Source organism: Ranitomeya imitator, chromosome 3, assembly GCF_032444005.1.
Source record: "Ranitomeya imitator isolate aRanImi1 chromosome 3, aRanImi1.pri, whole genome shotgun sequence".
Taxonomy (NCBI): Eukaryota; Metazoa; Chordata; class Amphibia; order Anura; family Dendrobatidae; genus Ranitomeya; species Ranitomeya imitator.
The window spans coordinates 444,146,484-444,163,873 of record NC_091284.1 but is presented as its reverse complement, the minus strand read 5'-3'; the positions used below and the strand labels follow the sequence as shown (position 1 = coordinate 444,163,873).

Below are 17,390 nucleotides of genomic sequence, written 5' to 3'. Positions count from 1 at the left end.
ATCTATGAACTTAGGTGAACTTTCTTACGTCAGCGCTACTCACTGCAGTAGCGTTCTCATACTCTTTTGTCACTGTATTCTGGCTGGCTTGCTGAGCGGTCTCATCATGCTAGCTCTCACAGTTTGGGTAGCATATATCATCTCTTAGGTTACCTTTAAATTTAAGTTCAATCTTTGTGTTGAACTTCTGTTTTAGAGGTCTGTTTAAGCAGTAGGACTGTCACCATACCTATCACCAGTCTGGAGCTGCCCCCTGTTGTTTAAGAAAAGAGTGGGCGGCCTCAGACCTGTGAATTTTTTTAAATAACAACTATTAAAAGGATGCTGTTACCAGGTTTTTGCTACCCAATCTGAGAGCAGCATGATGTAGAGACCCTGATTTCAGAGGTTTGTCTGATCCTGATCAGCTTGTTTGGATCCCAGTACACGGAAGTTAGGACTTGACTTTTGCTAAATAGTTAGGTACTTTTGCAGGGATATTAGGGACACTTTGGACCTCTTTAGTTAATAGGTGTAATTTAGAAAATTCTCCAATCTGATGCTGCTTACTCTTAAATAAAAATCTCGGCTCCAAATTGTTAATGGGTACTTTTTAACTTTAGATTAGGGCATTATTATAGTGTCCTATTAACAGTAAAGTAAACTTTGATAGTAAAAAATTATTTGTCTGCGTCGGTCATGTCACATCAACAGCACATAACCAGGGAAGCCAATCATTGGCAGTAGTGGGGGACTGCACTGACGCAGCGTAGGTAAGTGCTGCCATGTTTACACTTAGTGTAATTGTTGCATACTACTTTTTTTGCATAGGCATTCTGCTGCTTTTAATTGTACAAGTAAAGTGGATGTGAAAATTCATGTCCTCATACCTGTATCATGTAGAAAATGTTTCTTAGCCTTTATGGATGAAGCAATTAAAGTTAATTTTTACACGATTGTCACATAGGTTACTCATCTATCACAAGATTACATGAATGACCTCAGTCACATGTTGACTTTGATCTGAGTTCATTAATAAGTTCCCAGGTTTTTAATGCACATGCGTTTTTTTCTTTTTCAGGTTAACCCAAACTTACGTGATGATATTTACTCCTGCTCTCCCTGTAAGTTCTGCCTTTTGGTCATTACATTGGACATTACTGAAGAAAGGAATGTATCAAGATAGTAATTTTAGTTGCAGAGAAAGAAATATGTTTATTGCACAAATGAAATATGTTTTCATTGACATTGATGCTAAAGTAACATTTTTCACATTATTAAATTTAAAACTCATAAAGTGCAAACACATCAGCCATTCACACCCCTCCTTTTGGATTTTATTTTTTCTCATTTTAATGACAAGTGTATTGCTTTGTATTGTATTTTGAATGAGATATAGATGATAAGAATTCTCTGTTATATTCGGTTTTGATTTTCCATTACAGGCAGTGTTCCTGTATCAGTTACAGACACGATATTTACAAAACCAGGTACATATTATGACATTTGCAGTCATTCAAATTTGGGTTGTTTATTTTTGTATTCTAATTATATTAGGTGTGCCTTTTATAGGGAACCTGTCATGTCCCCAAATGCTATTTGCCTGCAGTTACAGTGACATGTAAAAGTTTGGGCACCACTGGTCAAAATTTCTGTTATTGCGAACAGTTAAGCAAGTTGAAGATGAAATGATCTCTGAAAGACCTAGGGTTAAAGATGACACATTTTATTTGTATTTTAGGCAAAAAATAATTTTTTACATTTTAAAATTACAAAAAGGAAAATGGGCCGATGCAAAAGTTTGGGGTGTTGTGTGCTCAGATAACTTTGACCAAGGTTTCAAACTTTAATGAGGCTGTTAGTGTTACGGCTTGTTCACTATCGTCGCTTTACAAAAACCCAGCCTCCTCTAACCTTGTGCCAAAAAACAGCAGCCATGGGTTCTTCTAAACAGCTGCCTAGCACTCTGGAAATGAAAATGGTGGAGGTCCACAAAGCAGGAAAAGTCTCTAAGAAGATAACAAAGCGTTTTGAGGCCTTTCCTCAGTTCAAAATGTAATTAAAAAATGACAATTAGCAGGAACAGTGAAGGTCAAGATAAGGTCTGGAAGGCCAAGCAAAATTTCAGAGACGTGGTGGTAGGATTGCTAGAGAAGCAAATCAGAACCCATGAACCTCTGCTTGACTGCAAAAGGCCTTCAGAAACATTTTGTAGACTGTGGAGTTGTGGTACATTGTTCTACTGTTCAGAGACACCTGCACAAATATGGCTTTCATGGAAGAGTCATCTGAAGAAATTCTCTTCTGCGTCCTCACTATAAAATTCAGCTTCAGAAGTATGCAAAAGAACATCTAAACTAGTAAAGAAGAGAAAATTCTGCACCACCAACAAGCGTAACTGACTGTGTTGTTCAGGCAAAGAAAAATGTGCTAGTATACACTGCAGAATCATTATGCAAGTTGTATTTTATAGGATTATTTTTATTATTGATCAACAACTATGTTCTCAATCAACCCAAAAGACTCATAAATATCAAAGCTTAATATTTTTGGAAGTTGGAGTGGTTTTTTTTTTAGATTTGGCTATTTTAGGAGGATACCTGTTTGTGCAGGTAACTATTACTGTGCAGAATTATTAGGCAACTTAATAAATGCCAAATATATTCCCATCTCACTTGTTTATTTTCACCAGATAAACCAATATAACTGCACAAAATTTAGAAATAAACATTTCTGACATGCAAAAACAAAAGTCCCAAAAATTAGTGACCAATACAGCCACCTTTCTTTATGATGACACTCAACAGCCTTCCATCAATAGATTATGTCAGTTGCTTAATCTATTTACGATCAACATTGCGTGCAGCAGCCACCACAGCCTCCCAGACACTGTTCCGAGAGGTGTACTGTTTTCCCTCCCTGTAGATCTCACATTTTATGAGGGACCACAGGTTCTCTATGGGGTTCAGATCAGGTGAACAAGGGGGCCATGTCATTATTTTTTCTTCTTTGAGACCTTTACTGGCCCGCCACGCTGTGGAGTAGTTGGAGACATGTGATGAAGCATTGTCCTGAAGGAAAATCATGTTTTTCTTGAACGATACCGACTTCTTCCTGTACCACTGCTTGAAGAAGTTGTCTTACTGAAATTGGCAGTAGGTCTGGGAGTTGAGCTTCACTCCATCCTCAACCCGAAAAAGTCCCACAAGTTCACCTTTGATGATACCAGCCCATACCAGTACCCCACCTCCACCTTGCTGGCGTCTGAGTCGGAGTGGAGCTCTCTGCCCTTTACTGATCCAGCCTCTGGCCCATCCATCTGGCCCATCAAGAGTCACTCTCATTTCATCAGTCCATAAAACCTTTGAAAAGTCAGTCTTAAGATATTTCTTGACCCAAGTTTTATCTTATGTTTCTTGTTCAAAGGTGGTTGTTTTTCAGCCTTCCTTACCTTGGCCATGTCCCTGAGTATCGCACCCCTTGTGCTTTTTGTTACTCCAGTAACGTTGCAGCTCTGAAATATGGTAAAACTGGTGTCAAATGGCATCTTGGCAGCTTCACGCTTGATTTTCCTCAATTCATGGGCAGTTATTTTGCACCTTTTTTACCCAACATGCTTCTTGCGACACTGTTGGCTATTTGCCATGAAACGCTTGATTGTTCGGTGATCACGCTTCAAAAGTTTGTCAATTTCAAGACTGCTGCATCCCTCTGCAAGATATCTTACAATTTTGGACTTTTCAGAGCCCGTCAAATCTCTCTTCTGACCCATTTTGCCAAAGGAAAGGAAGTTGCCTAATAATTACAGAGATGCACATCACCTGATTTACTTAATTGGTAGTTGGCTCTCAAGCCTGAACAGCTTGGAGTAGAACAACTTGCCTAATAATTCTACAGGCAGTGTAATTAGAGCTGGTGTCGAATAACCTCCACTGTGATTATTTATGAACATCTAAACTAGCATGATGCATTTTGGAAACAAGTCCTGTGGATCAATGAGGTTAAAATAGAACTCTATGGCCACAATGATCAAAGGTATGTTGTGGAGAAAAATGGGCATGCGATTTCAAGAAAAGAACATCTCACCAACCATTAAGCATTGGGTTCAATCAATCATGCTTTGGTGTTGTGTTGCACCCAATGACACGAGGAACATTTCACTGGTAGAGGGAAGAATGGATTCAATGAAATTTCAACAAATTCTTGATGCAAACATAACACCATCTGTAAAAAAGCTGAAGTTCAAAAGAGGATGGCTTCTACAAATGGATAATGATCCTAACACAAATCAGATCAGATTTTACAATGGCCCTCAGTCCCCTGATCTGAACATCATTGACAATCTGTAAATTGACCCCAAGTCGCGATGGATGAAAATCCTTTAAACAAGAATTGAAAGACTCTTGGCTGGCTACAAAAAGCATTTATGGTGCTACTAGGCACTAACCATGCAGCGTGCCAAAACTTTTGCATCAGCCCACTTTCCTTATTGTAATTTTTAAAATGTAAAAGATGAAAAAAAATGTATACATACATATAGGCCTTTTAGGAGATGTTTTCATCTTGATCTTGCTTAACTGTTCACTAGAACAGTAATTTTGACCAGGTGTACCCACATTTTACATGATACTGCTTGTAGTTAAAGTACTCCCAGCAAAAATTTTATCCTGTTAATATATTACAGTCATCGTATTATAAGGCACTATGTACTTACATTTGCTCATTTTAGCCTTCTACCAGCCAATTCGTCTCTTTTCCATCAGGTCTATGACATCCCATGATTAAAAACATGTCTAGCTGAATCCTTCTAAGCTCTATGTAGAAAGAGGAGGTCAATTTTGCATGTATGACTCCTCAGTTACTGCAAAAATCAATGACAGGGGGAGGAGGGAACAGCTGGGTTTCGAGTTAAAGAGGATGAGGATAAATGCAGGGACAAGAGGCTTCCTGTTTCTACGTAGAGCAGAAAAAAAGAGAAGCATTGCCTGTGTATAAAAGCAAAATGAGTAATTGTAAGTACACAGTGCTATATATGCTATATATGATGACTGCAATATTTTGGGGATAAAAACTTTGATGGGAATGCTTTTTTTAATTTGCATATTCATGGCATTACAATTCTGTCTGGCCATCTTACTTAACCCTGCTGTTCTGTTGGTCAAAAATGACCGACTTTGAACTTCAATATTCTTTAAAATATTCAAGATGCGGCTCTGAAACCCGTGGCCGACCGACCCATCCTCATTTAAGTCAATCAACCACAAGTTTCAGAACCGCATCTTGAACACCCCAAAAAATACCAAAGTTCAAAATAGGTCTCCCCAGACCGAACAGAACAGCAGGGTTAAACCACAGCTACTGGGAGAAAATTATTTTTATTTATCCCGAGAGTCGCAGGATTTCAGTCATAGTGGCGTGCCCTAAACGGCTACAGACCTCTCTCACAGCATCATGAGCAGTGGCTGTATGCACGCCTCGGTACTTTGACAGCTGGCTAAGAACTCATGCACTGAGGAGCCAGCTGTTAAACAAAGTGTTGGGGTTGGCATAGAGCTGCCACTCACTGTGTATTGAGCGGTGATTGTAGATGCTCTGGACACCCCGCTGAGGGAAAGGTGACGGCTTCTCGGAGAAATAAAGTTAATTTCCTCATGTCAGCCACACTTTCAGTAAAGTAGCCGAAAAACATTTTAAGGCCAGGGTCACACTTAACGTAGAAAAATCGGTCTGGGTCTCCCTGCGTCGCACAAGTGTTCTCCGTATGATCATCCATGTGTAATGCGTTTGCAATGCGATGATTTGATTTTCTCGCATCTATCTTTCCGTATGACATCCGTATGGCTTTACATTTCTCACTGATTTTCCCCATTGAATTTAATGGCTCCATTGGGCTGAAATGAGGAAAATATGTGCGTATTTCTCACAAGTCACACTGATGGTCCGTGTGGTGTCTGATTTTTTTTCTCGCACCCACAAGCTTGCATTGGCGAGCCTTGGCCGAGTCTCGGTGACAATCGCAGCATACTGTGATTTTACACGCACGTCGAATACGCCTGAGAAAATAAACGGTGATGTGAGCTGCCCCATAGATTAACACTGGTCCGAGTGCTATGCGATGTTTTCTCTCATAGCACTTGTCCGTAGTGTGACTTCGACCTAAAGCCATTAACTTGCAGATCAACCCTATATTTGCAGGTTAATAGCATTGTGGGGGGAGGTCTTCTTAAAAGCTGTGGTCTGTTGGTGTCTGTCACAATTTATTTTTTAACATAACTTACATTAGCACATTTTTCAGGGAACCATTGGTAGGCAGGAATAATGCTGCGTTAAGCAAAGCATTTTTTAAGCTACTAATCCTTTGTTTGAGGTTTGAAGGGTCATTCCATGTAAAAGGACCTGAATTGGTGAGGACTTATTTTACTCACTTCTATAGCCCTATTAATTCTGCAGCGCTTTACAGACCTCATCATCACTGTCCGCATTGGGGCTCAAAATCTAAATTCCCTATCAGTATGTCTTTGGAGTGTGGGAGGAAACAAGAGGAAACCCCCACAAACATGAGGAGAGGATACAAACTCCTTGCAGATGTTGTCCTTAGTGTCACAGGACCCCAGTGCTGTAAGGCTGGAGTGCTGCTAATCACTGAGCCACCATGCTAAGAACTTGATTTTCCTAGTCTATTAGACTAGCCAAGAATCTTAATAATCATGTGAAGTCATATATGTGAGAATAGGGGACATCCAACATGTCTATTACTCTACAGGTCCTTCTCAAAAAATTAGCATATAGTGTTAAATTTCATTATTTACCATAATGTAATGATTACAATTAAACTTTCATATATTATAGATTCATTATCCACCAACTGAAATTTGTCACGTCTTTTATTGTTTTAATACTGATGATTTTGGCATACAACTCCTGATAACCCAAAAAACCTGTCTCAATAAATTAGCATATTTCACCCATCCAATCAAATAAAAGTGTTTTTTAATAACAAACAAAAAAAACATCAAATAATAATGTTCAGTTATGCACTCAATACTTGGTCGGGAATCCTTTGGCAGAAATGACTGCTTCAATGCGGCGTGGCATGGAGGCAATCAGCCTGTGACACTGCTGAGATGTTATGGAGGCCCAGGATGCTTCAATAGCGGCCTTAAGCTCATCCAGAGTGTTGGGTCTTGCGTCTCTCAACTTTCTCTTCACAATATCCCACAGATTCTCTATGGGGTTCAGGTCAGGAGAGTTGGCAGGCCAATTGAGCACAGTAATACCATGGTCAGTAAACCATTTACCAGTGGTTTTGGCACTGTGAGCAGGTGCCAGGTCGTGCTGAAAAAATGAAATCTTCATCTCCATAAAGCATTTCGGCCGATGGAAGCATGAAGTGCTCCAAAATCTCCTGATAGCTAGCTGCATTGACCCTGCCCTTGATGAAACACAGTGGACCAACACCAGCAGCTGACATGGCACCCCACACCATCACTGACTGTGGGTACTTGACACTGGACTTCAGGCATTTTGGCATTTCCTTCTCCCCAGTCTTCCTCCAGACTCTGGCACCTTGATTTCCGAATGACATGCAAAATTTGCTTTCATCAGAAAAAAAGTACTTGGGACCACTTAGCAACAGTCCAGTGCTGCTTCTCTGTAGCCCATTTCGGCACCTGTAGCCCATTTCCTGCACACGCCTGTGCACGGTGGCTCTGGATGTTTCCACACCAGACTCAGTCCACTGCTTCCTCAGGTTCCCCAAGGTCTGGAATCGGTCCTTCTCCACAATCTTCCTCAGGGTCCGGTCTCCTCTTCTCGTTGTACAGCGTTTTCTGCCACATTGTTTCCTTCCAACAGACTTACCATTGAGGTGCCTTGATACAGCACTCTGGGAACAGCCTATTTGTTGAGAAATTTCTTTCTGGGTCTTACCCTCTTGCTTGAGGGTGTCAATGATGGCCTTCTTGACATCTGTCAGGTCGCTAGTCTTACCCATGATGGGGGTTTTGAGTAATGAACCAGGCAGGGAGTTTATAAAAGCCTCAGGTATCTTTTGCATGTGTTTAGAGTTAATTAGTTGATTCAGAAGATTAGGGTAATAGGTCGTTTAGAGAACCTTTTCTTGATATGCTAATTTATTGAGACAGGTTTTTTGGGTTATCAGGAGTTGTATGCCAAAATCATCAGTATTAAAACAATAAAAGACGTGACAAATTTCAGTTGGTGGATAATGAATCTATAATATATGAAAGTTTAATTGTAATCATTACATTATGGTAAATAATGAAATTTAACACTATATGCTAATTTTTTGAGAAGGACCTGTATGTCCTCAATATTGGGCCTCAAATATTTAGATATTGAAATTTAAAATATTTACATTTTTGTTTTCTGATATCTGTTTTGAACTCTATGGCTATGTTCACACTTTGCGGATTCCACTGCGGATTTTTCCGCAGCAGAATTCCAAAATCCGCAGTGAAAACCCGTTGCGGTTTTTACTGCGGATTTATCGCGGTTTTTACTGCGTTTTCTTCTGCGGATTTTCATCTGCAGTTTTCTATTGGAGCAGGTGAAAATCCGCAGAAAAGAAGTGACATGCTGCGGAATGTAATCCGCAGCGTTTCCGCGCGGATTTTTCTGCAGCATGTGCACAGCGTTTTTTGTTTCCCATAGGTTTACATTGTAATGTAAACTCATGGGAAACTGCTGCGGATCCGCAGCGGTCAAATCCGCTGCGGATCCGCAGCAAAATCCGCAAAGTGTGAACATAGCCTATCAGTACCTTAACGTAACTTTTATTATCCTGACATTTTTTTTTCACCCAGGGTATAATATGGCCTCAGGTTATTACTGGTCTTGGTGTAAACATCATTAATGCAGCAGTTAATGCCATCTTCATGTATGGCCTGAAGCTGGGAGTGCAGTAAGTATTTTTAAAATATCATAGTTATTCCTGCAGTGTCCTCTCCTCTCATTTCTTTGTTCTTACAAGTTAAATTTGTATTCTCAAAGTGTTTCTTGAGCAGTTCAGAGCTCTACAGTCTCCTTACTTTCAGGTTCCTAGTAATGCCGGCGTCGTACTAAACGTATGGAAAATCGGTCCGAGTCTCCCTGCCGAGAGTCGCACAAGTGTCCTCTGTGTGGTCATCCGTGTGTAATGCGCTTGCAATGCGATTTTTGTATGGTCTGTGTGGTGTCCGAGTTCTTCTTGCACCCATAGGCTTGCATTGGCGAGTCTCGGCTGAGTCTCGGTGACAATTGCAGCATGCTGCGATTTTACACGCACGTAGAATATGGGTGAGAAATAATATGTTGACGTGAGCTGCCCCATAGTAAAACACTGGGCCGAGTGCTGTGCGATGTTTTCTCTCATAGCACTCGGCTGTATTCTACGCTAGTGTGACCCCGGCCTAAGGCAGGGTCTCCTCCTAGAGCGACAGCTCTGGTGAATAGTAGAACTGCAGTATTCGGTCTCGCTCAAACAAACGTATAACATGGCCAAGTGCTGTAGGATAAAAGATTGCATAGCACTCTGCCCAGTGTTAGGCTATGTTCACACTTTGGGGATTCCACTGCGGATTTTTCCGCAGCAGAATTCCAAAATCCGCAGTGAAAACCCGTTGCGGTTTTTACTGCGGATTTATCGCGGTTTTTACTGCGTTTTCTTCTGCGGATTTTCATCTGCAGTTTTCTATTGGAGCAGGTGAAAATCCGCAGAAAAGAAGTGACATGCTGCGGAATGTAATCCGCAGCGTTTCCGCGCGGATTTTTCTGCAGCATGTGCACAGCGTTTTTTGTTTCCCATAGGTTTACATTGTAATGTAAACTAATGGGAAACTGCTGCGGATCCGCAGCGGTCAAATCCGCTGCGGATCCGCAGCAAAATCCGCAAAGTGTGAACATAGCCTTATTCTATGGGGCAGCTCAGATCTGCGATTATTTTCTAATACCGAATTGGCATGAGAAATCAATTGCAGCATGCTACGGTCACATGCAAGAATCGGATCGCACACACCCATACAAGTGTATGGGTGCGTGCAAAACATTGGACTGCACTCGGATGTCACCAGAGTGCTGGGCGATTACCACAGATGCCTGCAATGAAGGAGATAGGGAAATTACTTTCTCTGTGTCCTCCGCACCTGTGCTGCGATCCTCTCATGAGAGAGAATTGGAGCACAGTGCACTGACACTCCAGAAGTGTGAGCTGGAACCGAGGGTCATTAGCATATCACATCCGATGCTTAGGCATCGGCCTTAGTAGAACAGGCTATGTTTACACGCAGCCAAAACCTGCTCTCCTTGCAGTAAAAATTCTGCATTCAAAAAGCATGTTTTAGACACATTTTTTGCGCCGTTTCTGCAATGTTTTTAGCTGCATTTTTACCATCAGGAAGACTTTTATTTCATATCCTGTGGATCTGTAGCTTGTATGCCCCTGTGAGATGGCACCATATCATTGCATTGAATAATATTTAAACCTCAGCCTAACCTTGGTAAAGACATTGTGGCCATTGCTCTTATGAAGCTGCTCTTACTCCAATCCTCTGTAGTTACACTCCTTTTAAGGGAATCTGTCGCCAGGTTTTTGCTATGTAATCTGAGAGCAGCATAATGTAAGGGTAAAGAGCCTGATTCCAGAAATGGGTCACTTTTTAGGCTGCGTGTTTCAATAAAATCGTTTTATCAGCAGGAGATTATCACTACAGGGCTAGTTATTTTGTGCCATGCTGTCCTCCATATTCATGAGCTCTGTATATCCCCGCTCCCACCACTGATTGGCAGCTTTCTGCGTATGCACATTTGACACTGAAAGCTGCCCATCAGTAGTGTGGGCAGGGTTATATAAGAGCTCAACATTTAGCGAACAGAACCAAGCAGACCAGTAAATGACACCTCACTGGAATCAGTGTCTCTGTCCCTACATCATGCTGCTCTCAAATTACATATCAAAAACCTGGTGACATATTCCCTTGAATCCTCTAGTTCAGGGGTCCCCAACTCCAGTCCTCAAGGCCCACCAACAGGTCATGTTTTCAGGATTTCCTTTGCATTGCACAGGTGATGCAATTATTACCTGGGCAAGACTAAGGAAATCCTGAAAACATGACATGTTGGTGGGCCTTGAGGACTGGAGTTGGGGACCCCTGCTCTAGTTTACGTAGACCTTAAAACTTGCAGCCTTTTTAGCTGGCTAACCAGTTTCGGTATAAGTACTGTGAGATAGCACTTACCGCATGTGTTGGGGGAGACTCGCTTGACCGCTATATTCAGGCACACGGGCACATTTTTTTCACAAAAAACAGTCTATTTGGTTTATTTTATACAGCATAAACCATATCACGAACAGTCCATTATACACTCTGTCAGGACATCACATTAAGTTTTGCATCATTAGTCTGTGGCAACTAAACATGTCGGTTCTCTCCTGACCAGTTGCCGTGGGTTGCCACACAGTTCATAGTACATCATAAGCACCAACAGTCTATTGAGGTACCTTACAGGAGCTCCTTCTCCACCTGCTGACTCCTTGTCAGTCCTCTCTCCTGGGAAAACTGCCTTGCGGGGTTCATCAACTTGCCTGACAGACATACACCAGTCTGTTCCAGACCCACTGATGGACCGTAGCTTCCCCACACAGCAGCCATCACCGGCTCTGCAGGTCCTTGGCCTCACCTCAAGTGCTCTTTAGGGATCCAGTCCTACTCCCAGGACCTCCCAACACAGAAGCCATCACAGACCTCCAGGACCACGGTGTAATACTATTGTAGGAACTCTAGGATTCTGGTAGCATGGGGCAATGAACAGACAGGGATGGGTTTCTTTAGTGCAAATAGTGTACTTGTACCACAGCAATAACACCCAAAACAATATACTGATAACCCGCAATGAAACAAGTCCCTTAACCATATACAGCAAATCGGAGGAGTTCTAAGGGCAGAGTCCTCGGCAAGGTGAGTGTGACAGGTGACGTGGTGCAGATCCAAAACACAGTTGGTGCAGAAAGAGTCAAATCCAGGTATGTAGTAAACACAGGGAAGTCCAGAACAAGTCCTCAGGTTAATCCCAGGTGTGGCATGAACACGGGTAAGTCCAGAAACAAGTTCTCAAGTTGATCTCAGTTGTGGCATAAACACGGGTAAGTCCAGAACAAGTTCACACTAAAGTATTTTACTGGTGTAAATTCCAGTAGCTCCCACCGGGGAAGTAAATGAAGGATTAAGTAGCAAAAACACAGTCCAGCAACATAGTTCCAAAACACAGTTCAAAAACAGAGTTCTTACCAGGAAGAGTTAACCAAGGGTTAAGTTCCAAAGCCAACAGACTGAGAGTGTAGCTTACATAGGCAGAGAATATCCAGAGCCACGGGGAAAAAAGCACAGTAGAGTAAGCAGCTAAGCTGAAGAGGAAACGGAAGCAGAATACTCCAGCAAAGAGGCTGACATCTGAGCCAGGTTTTAAACAAACGAACAGGGAGTAGGGCAGACAAAAACAGCAAACTCCAGCTTAACAAAGGGCAAAATCATTCACAAGGTGACTTGGAAAACCCGGAATACTGACACACGGTCTCTCCAGGTGCTTCCAGGAAGTCTCCACTCACAGGAGCCTCCAACACAGACCTTCCAGGTCCACGGTCACTCTATGCGCTATTTAGGATGTCCGTCCCCTCCTGGGACCGTCCAACACACAGGCGTGTGGCTTGTCCGAATGCTATTCAGGACATTCGTCCAACACCCCAGGCCACCAGGTCCAAAGCCCCACCATGTGCTATTTGGGGACATAACACTCCCAACACATAGGCTCTTTCAGGACCTTCAGCACAGACCATTCAGATCCATACTCAGAGACATGTGACCCACACCCTGGTCACATTATATACTTGTAATCACTCCCCTAGGTGGGAGTGTGTGGCTAGTTCGACTCACCCAGCTCTCATAACTAGCCCTGCCAGCCTGCCTGCCTCTACAATTATACAACAGAATTATTTGTGGGACTACAGGTCCCAGAACAACCTTCAGGCTGGCTGTGCAAGGTGTCTTCTTCTACAACACACACATACCGGACATTTACAATTATTCCAGACTTTGACTCATCCCCACAGCTATGCCTGCGATTGCCATGCATTCCTGTGGCCTCAATATGCCTTCATGCGTATTCTGGGGAGACCATGCAGCACCCCCTACCTGTAACAGGGGTCACTGCATCACAGTACGTACAGTGCTTTGCGAAAGTATTTGGCTCCCTGGAACGTTTCAACCTTTTCCCACATATCATGCTTCAAATATAAAGATACCAAATGTATATTTTTGGTGAAGAATCAACTAGTGGAAATCAATTGTGAAGTTGAACGAAATGTATTGGTTATTTTAAATTTTTGTGGAAATTCAAAAACTGAAAAGTGGGGCCCCTTTACTTTCAGTGCAGCAAACTCACTCCAGAAGTTAATTGTGGATCTCTGAATGATCCAATGTTGTCCTAAATGCCTAATGATGATAAATATAATCCACCTGTGTGTAATCAAGTCTCTGTATAAATGCACCTGCTCTGTGATAGTCTCAGGGTTCTGTTTGAAGCACAGAGAGCATCATGAAGACCAAGGAACACAACAGGCAGGTCCGTGATACTGTTGTGGAGAAGTTTAAAGCCAGATTTGGAAACAAAATGATTTCCAAAACTTTAAACATCCCAAGGAGCACTGTGCAAGCAATCATATTGAAATGGAAGGAGTATCATACCACTGCAAATCTACCAAGATCCGGCCGTTCCTCTAAGCTGTCATCTCAAACAAGGAAAAGAGTGATAAGAGATGCAGCCAAGAGGCCCATGATCACTGGATGAACTACAGAGATCTACAGCTGAGTTGGGACAGTCTGTCCATAGGACAACAATCAGTCGTACACTGCACAAATCTGGCCTTTATGGAAGAGTGGCAAGAAGAAAGCTCTTTCTCAAAGATATCCATAAAAAGTGTCTTTAAAAGTTTTCAAAAAGCCACCTGGGAGACACACCAAACATGTGGAAGAAGGTGCTGTGGTCAGATGAAACCAAGATCGAACTTTTTGGCAATAATGCCAAACGATATGTTTGGTGTAAAGGCAACACAGCTCATCACCCTGGACACACCATCCCCACTGTTAAACATGGTGGTGGCAGCATCATGGTTTGGGCTGCTTTTCTTCAGCAGGAACAAGGAAGATGGTTAAAATTGATTGGAAGATGGATGGAGCCAAATACAGGACCATTCTTGAAGAAAACCTGTTGGAGACTGCAAAAGACCTGAGACTGGGACGGAGATTTGTCATCCAACAAGACAATGATCCCAAACATAAAGCAAAATCTACAATGGAATGGTTCACAAATAAATGTATCCAGGTTTTAGAATGGCCAAGTCAAAGTCCAGACCTCAATACAATCGAGAATCTGTGGAAAGAGCTGAAAACTGCTGTTCACAAACGAGCTCCATCAACCTCACTGAGCTGTAGCTGTTTGTCAAGGAAGAATGGGCAAGAATTTCAGTCTCTCAGTGTACAAAACTGCCAGAGACATACCCCAAGCAACTTGCAGCTGTAATTGCAGCAAAAGGTGGCGCAACAAAGTATTAAGTTAAAGGGGCCGAATAATTTTGCACGCCCCACTTTTCAGTTTTTGATTTTCAACAAAAATTTAAAATAACCAATAAATTTCGTTCAGCTTCACAATTGTGTTCCATTAGTTGTTGATTCTTCACCAAAAATTTACATTTGGTATCTTTATGTTTGAAGCACGATATGTGGGAAAAGGTTGAAAAGTTACAGGGAGCCGAATACTTTCGCAATGCACTATATACAGCTACCTGTCCCTCACACAATTGCTACCAGGAGAATGGGTGCGCTTTTCTGCACGTTTGTGGGTCCCGTTGGAGCTTCTGTCCGAATCGCCTGCAAATCGGGATTCGGATGTATATATCAACGGGTCCATAGACTATAATGGTGGCGGCAGAGCGAACGTGCGCTCTGCCATGCATAATTTTCAGACGTACTCCTACAGAAGGCAGATACTTGTGTCTTTCTGGCACTCTCAGAAATCGAGCATGCACACTGCCACCAGCATCTAAATACCGTATTTCCCGGCATATAAGATGACTTTTTGACCCCTAAAAATTGTCCCAAAAGTCAGGGGTCGTCTTGTACGGCGTGTGCAGGGAGCAATCCTGCATTTCGGCGTGTGGTTCCCAGGGTCTGGAGGAGAGGAGACTCTCCTTCAGGCCCTGGGATCCATATTGATGTTAAAAATAAAGAATAAAAATAAAAAACATGGATATACTCACCCTCGGACGGGCCCTGGATCACAGCGCTGCAAGCGTCTCCCTCTGTTCCTTAGAATGCGGTGAGTGAAGGACCTTCAGTTGACCGGTCACCTGACCGCTCATGTGACCGCGACGTCATCGAAGGTCCTTCACTCACCGCATTCTAAGTAAAATGTCGCCGGAGATCACAGTGTGTGCAAGCACTTATTCCAGTTCCATTTTATTGAAGTAATGTACTAAAACATCAACATAGCAGTGCACTCGCTCCGGCCATAGGAGTAATGGTGATGGCTATCGCGTTCTTATTGCTATGTTGGGGTTGTAGTGGAAGTTTTCCATAAAATGGTGCCAGAGTTGACAAGTGCGCATCCTGTGATATCTCGATGTTGAAGACACACTGTCTGTGAATTCTCATACACAGGGTATTCAATAAAATGGAGCCGTCGTGCGGTATGTGCGCATCCGCTGACTCTTGCACCACAATACGCAGGCGCCTCCCAGTCCGGCCGTCCTGTATAAGATCACATACTGTAATTAGTCTCATCACAGTAGCAGTAGTACAAGCATACACACTGACAGCATTGATCTTTACTCTAGGCGGAGAGCAGACTGTTGTAGAATTATTTACTGTGATGCGGAGGTTACCTTACTAAGGAGAATTTTTTCGTGTGTTGATTTGCTAATAAAAGAATACCTACATAACGTGATATAGTCTAAAGTTCTGGTATACAACAAAAAAATAAAGAAGCAACAAATGCCTTAATCCAGTAGCTGAGTAAGCATAGAAGAAGGCAATGTTTTCATTTACCTTTGTGTGTGTTTGTTTGTTTCCTCTAGGGGTTCAGCGTGGGCAAACACAATATCACAGTTTGCAATGAGTGGTGTTCTTTATATCTACATTATTTGGAAAAAGCTGCACCTCCTAACATGGGGAGGTATGTAACTATTGTTAGAAAGGGTTGTCTTTTCAGAATACTTGTTATGAAATAACAATCCAAGCTTTCGTCACTGTCCCCGGAGTAGATGGGAAAATCCCCGGAGCTCACTGATCGGCTGCAGCGCTGTTCATGTTCAATCCAGACACAAGGATTAGTGGCTGTCACTCTGCGCATTAAAGTTGTTGTCAATACAGTAACCAGACAAAGTGTAATATCTAATAGTTAAAAATATTAAAGTTCAAAAAACTTCTAGTTTTAAAAAACCTCGGGCTTCACTTTGTTTTTTAAAAGGAACTGTACTCACCGTCCCTTGGTCCAGCCTAAGTCTCCGCCGCTGCTCATGTGTCTGATATTGTCTCCAGCACTGACGTCATGTCAACAATGCTGTAGCCAATCCGTGAGCTCAACTGCTTGTGCCGTCACCTCTAGCAGAGATGCTGAGCTCAATTACTGTATTTAAACTTTGATTGTCGTTGCTGAGCTCTGGTACTGTAGTGTAGTTTGCTATTTGCAAATATATTAGCCTTAATAAATTTTATAAATAATAAAAAAATAACTTTTTTTAATTCATATGAAATAAAAGTTACATTTTAATTACACATTTTTCTCCTCTTTGCTTAACTTCCAATGTACCGGTGGTGTACATCAATGTGTAATCCTGTTCTATGAGATGAAAAAAAATAAATAAATAATCTCCAGCATGGATCTTCTAAAAGGTCAATTTATTGAAAACACTTTAAAATGCAAACATTTGCAAAAAGAAAAAAAAAGATGGGGGTCCCAGGTGGTCAACGCCGACGCGTTTCGACCATCAGGTCTTAGTCATGGCATGATAATGGAACCACATATTAACATTTTATACAACACAGAACACTAAAAGAACAAGTGCTTAGATTAAAACTCAGGTGGGCAATCAGAACATTCATTAGATTAACCCCCTGTGAACCGCAAAAGAGAAAGACATGTCTATGGAAAAAGAACCACAACGGTGTATCAAAAAATTACATTAGCCGGAGTAATAGAACCAATTCACAGTGTGTACAATATTAAATATCACCTTCTTATGGAGAGAAGAAAAAAAAAAAAAAAAAAATTGGATTATATGAAATAAATATATGAAATTATTACATTAATCTAACTGCAAAATGAGGTCAAGACGTTTGTTCAGCCCTAAGGGCACCCTTGAC

General features: G+C 41.9%; 1 protein-coding gene across 1 annotated transcript in view; it reads left to right on the top strand.

Annotated features, from left to right (window-relative positions):
* LOC138670216 (multidrug and toxin extrusion protein 2-like) overlaps positions 1–17,390 on the top strand; it is a 233,364-nt gene that overhangs the window by 119,341 nt on the left and 96,633 nt on the right. Inside the window, exons 5-8 of the mRNA XM_069757363.1 lie at positions 1,061–1,103; positions 1,425–1,469; positions 8,805–8,902; positions 16,103–16,200. Coding sequence (XP_069613464.1) covers positions 1,061–1,103; positions 1,425–1,469; positions 8,805–8,902; positions 16,103–16,200 — 284 coding nt within the window. The remainder of the gene's footprint in view (positions 1–1,060; positions 1,104–1,424; positions 1,470–8,804; positions 8,903–16,102; positions 16,201–17,390) is intronic.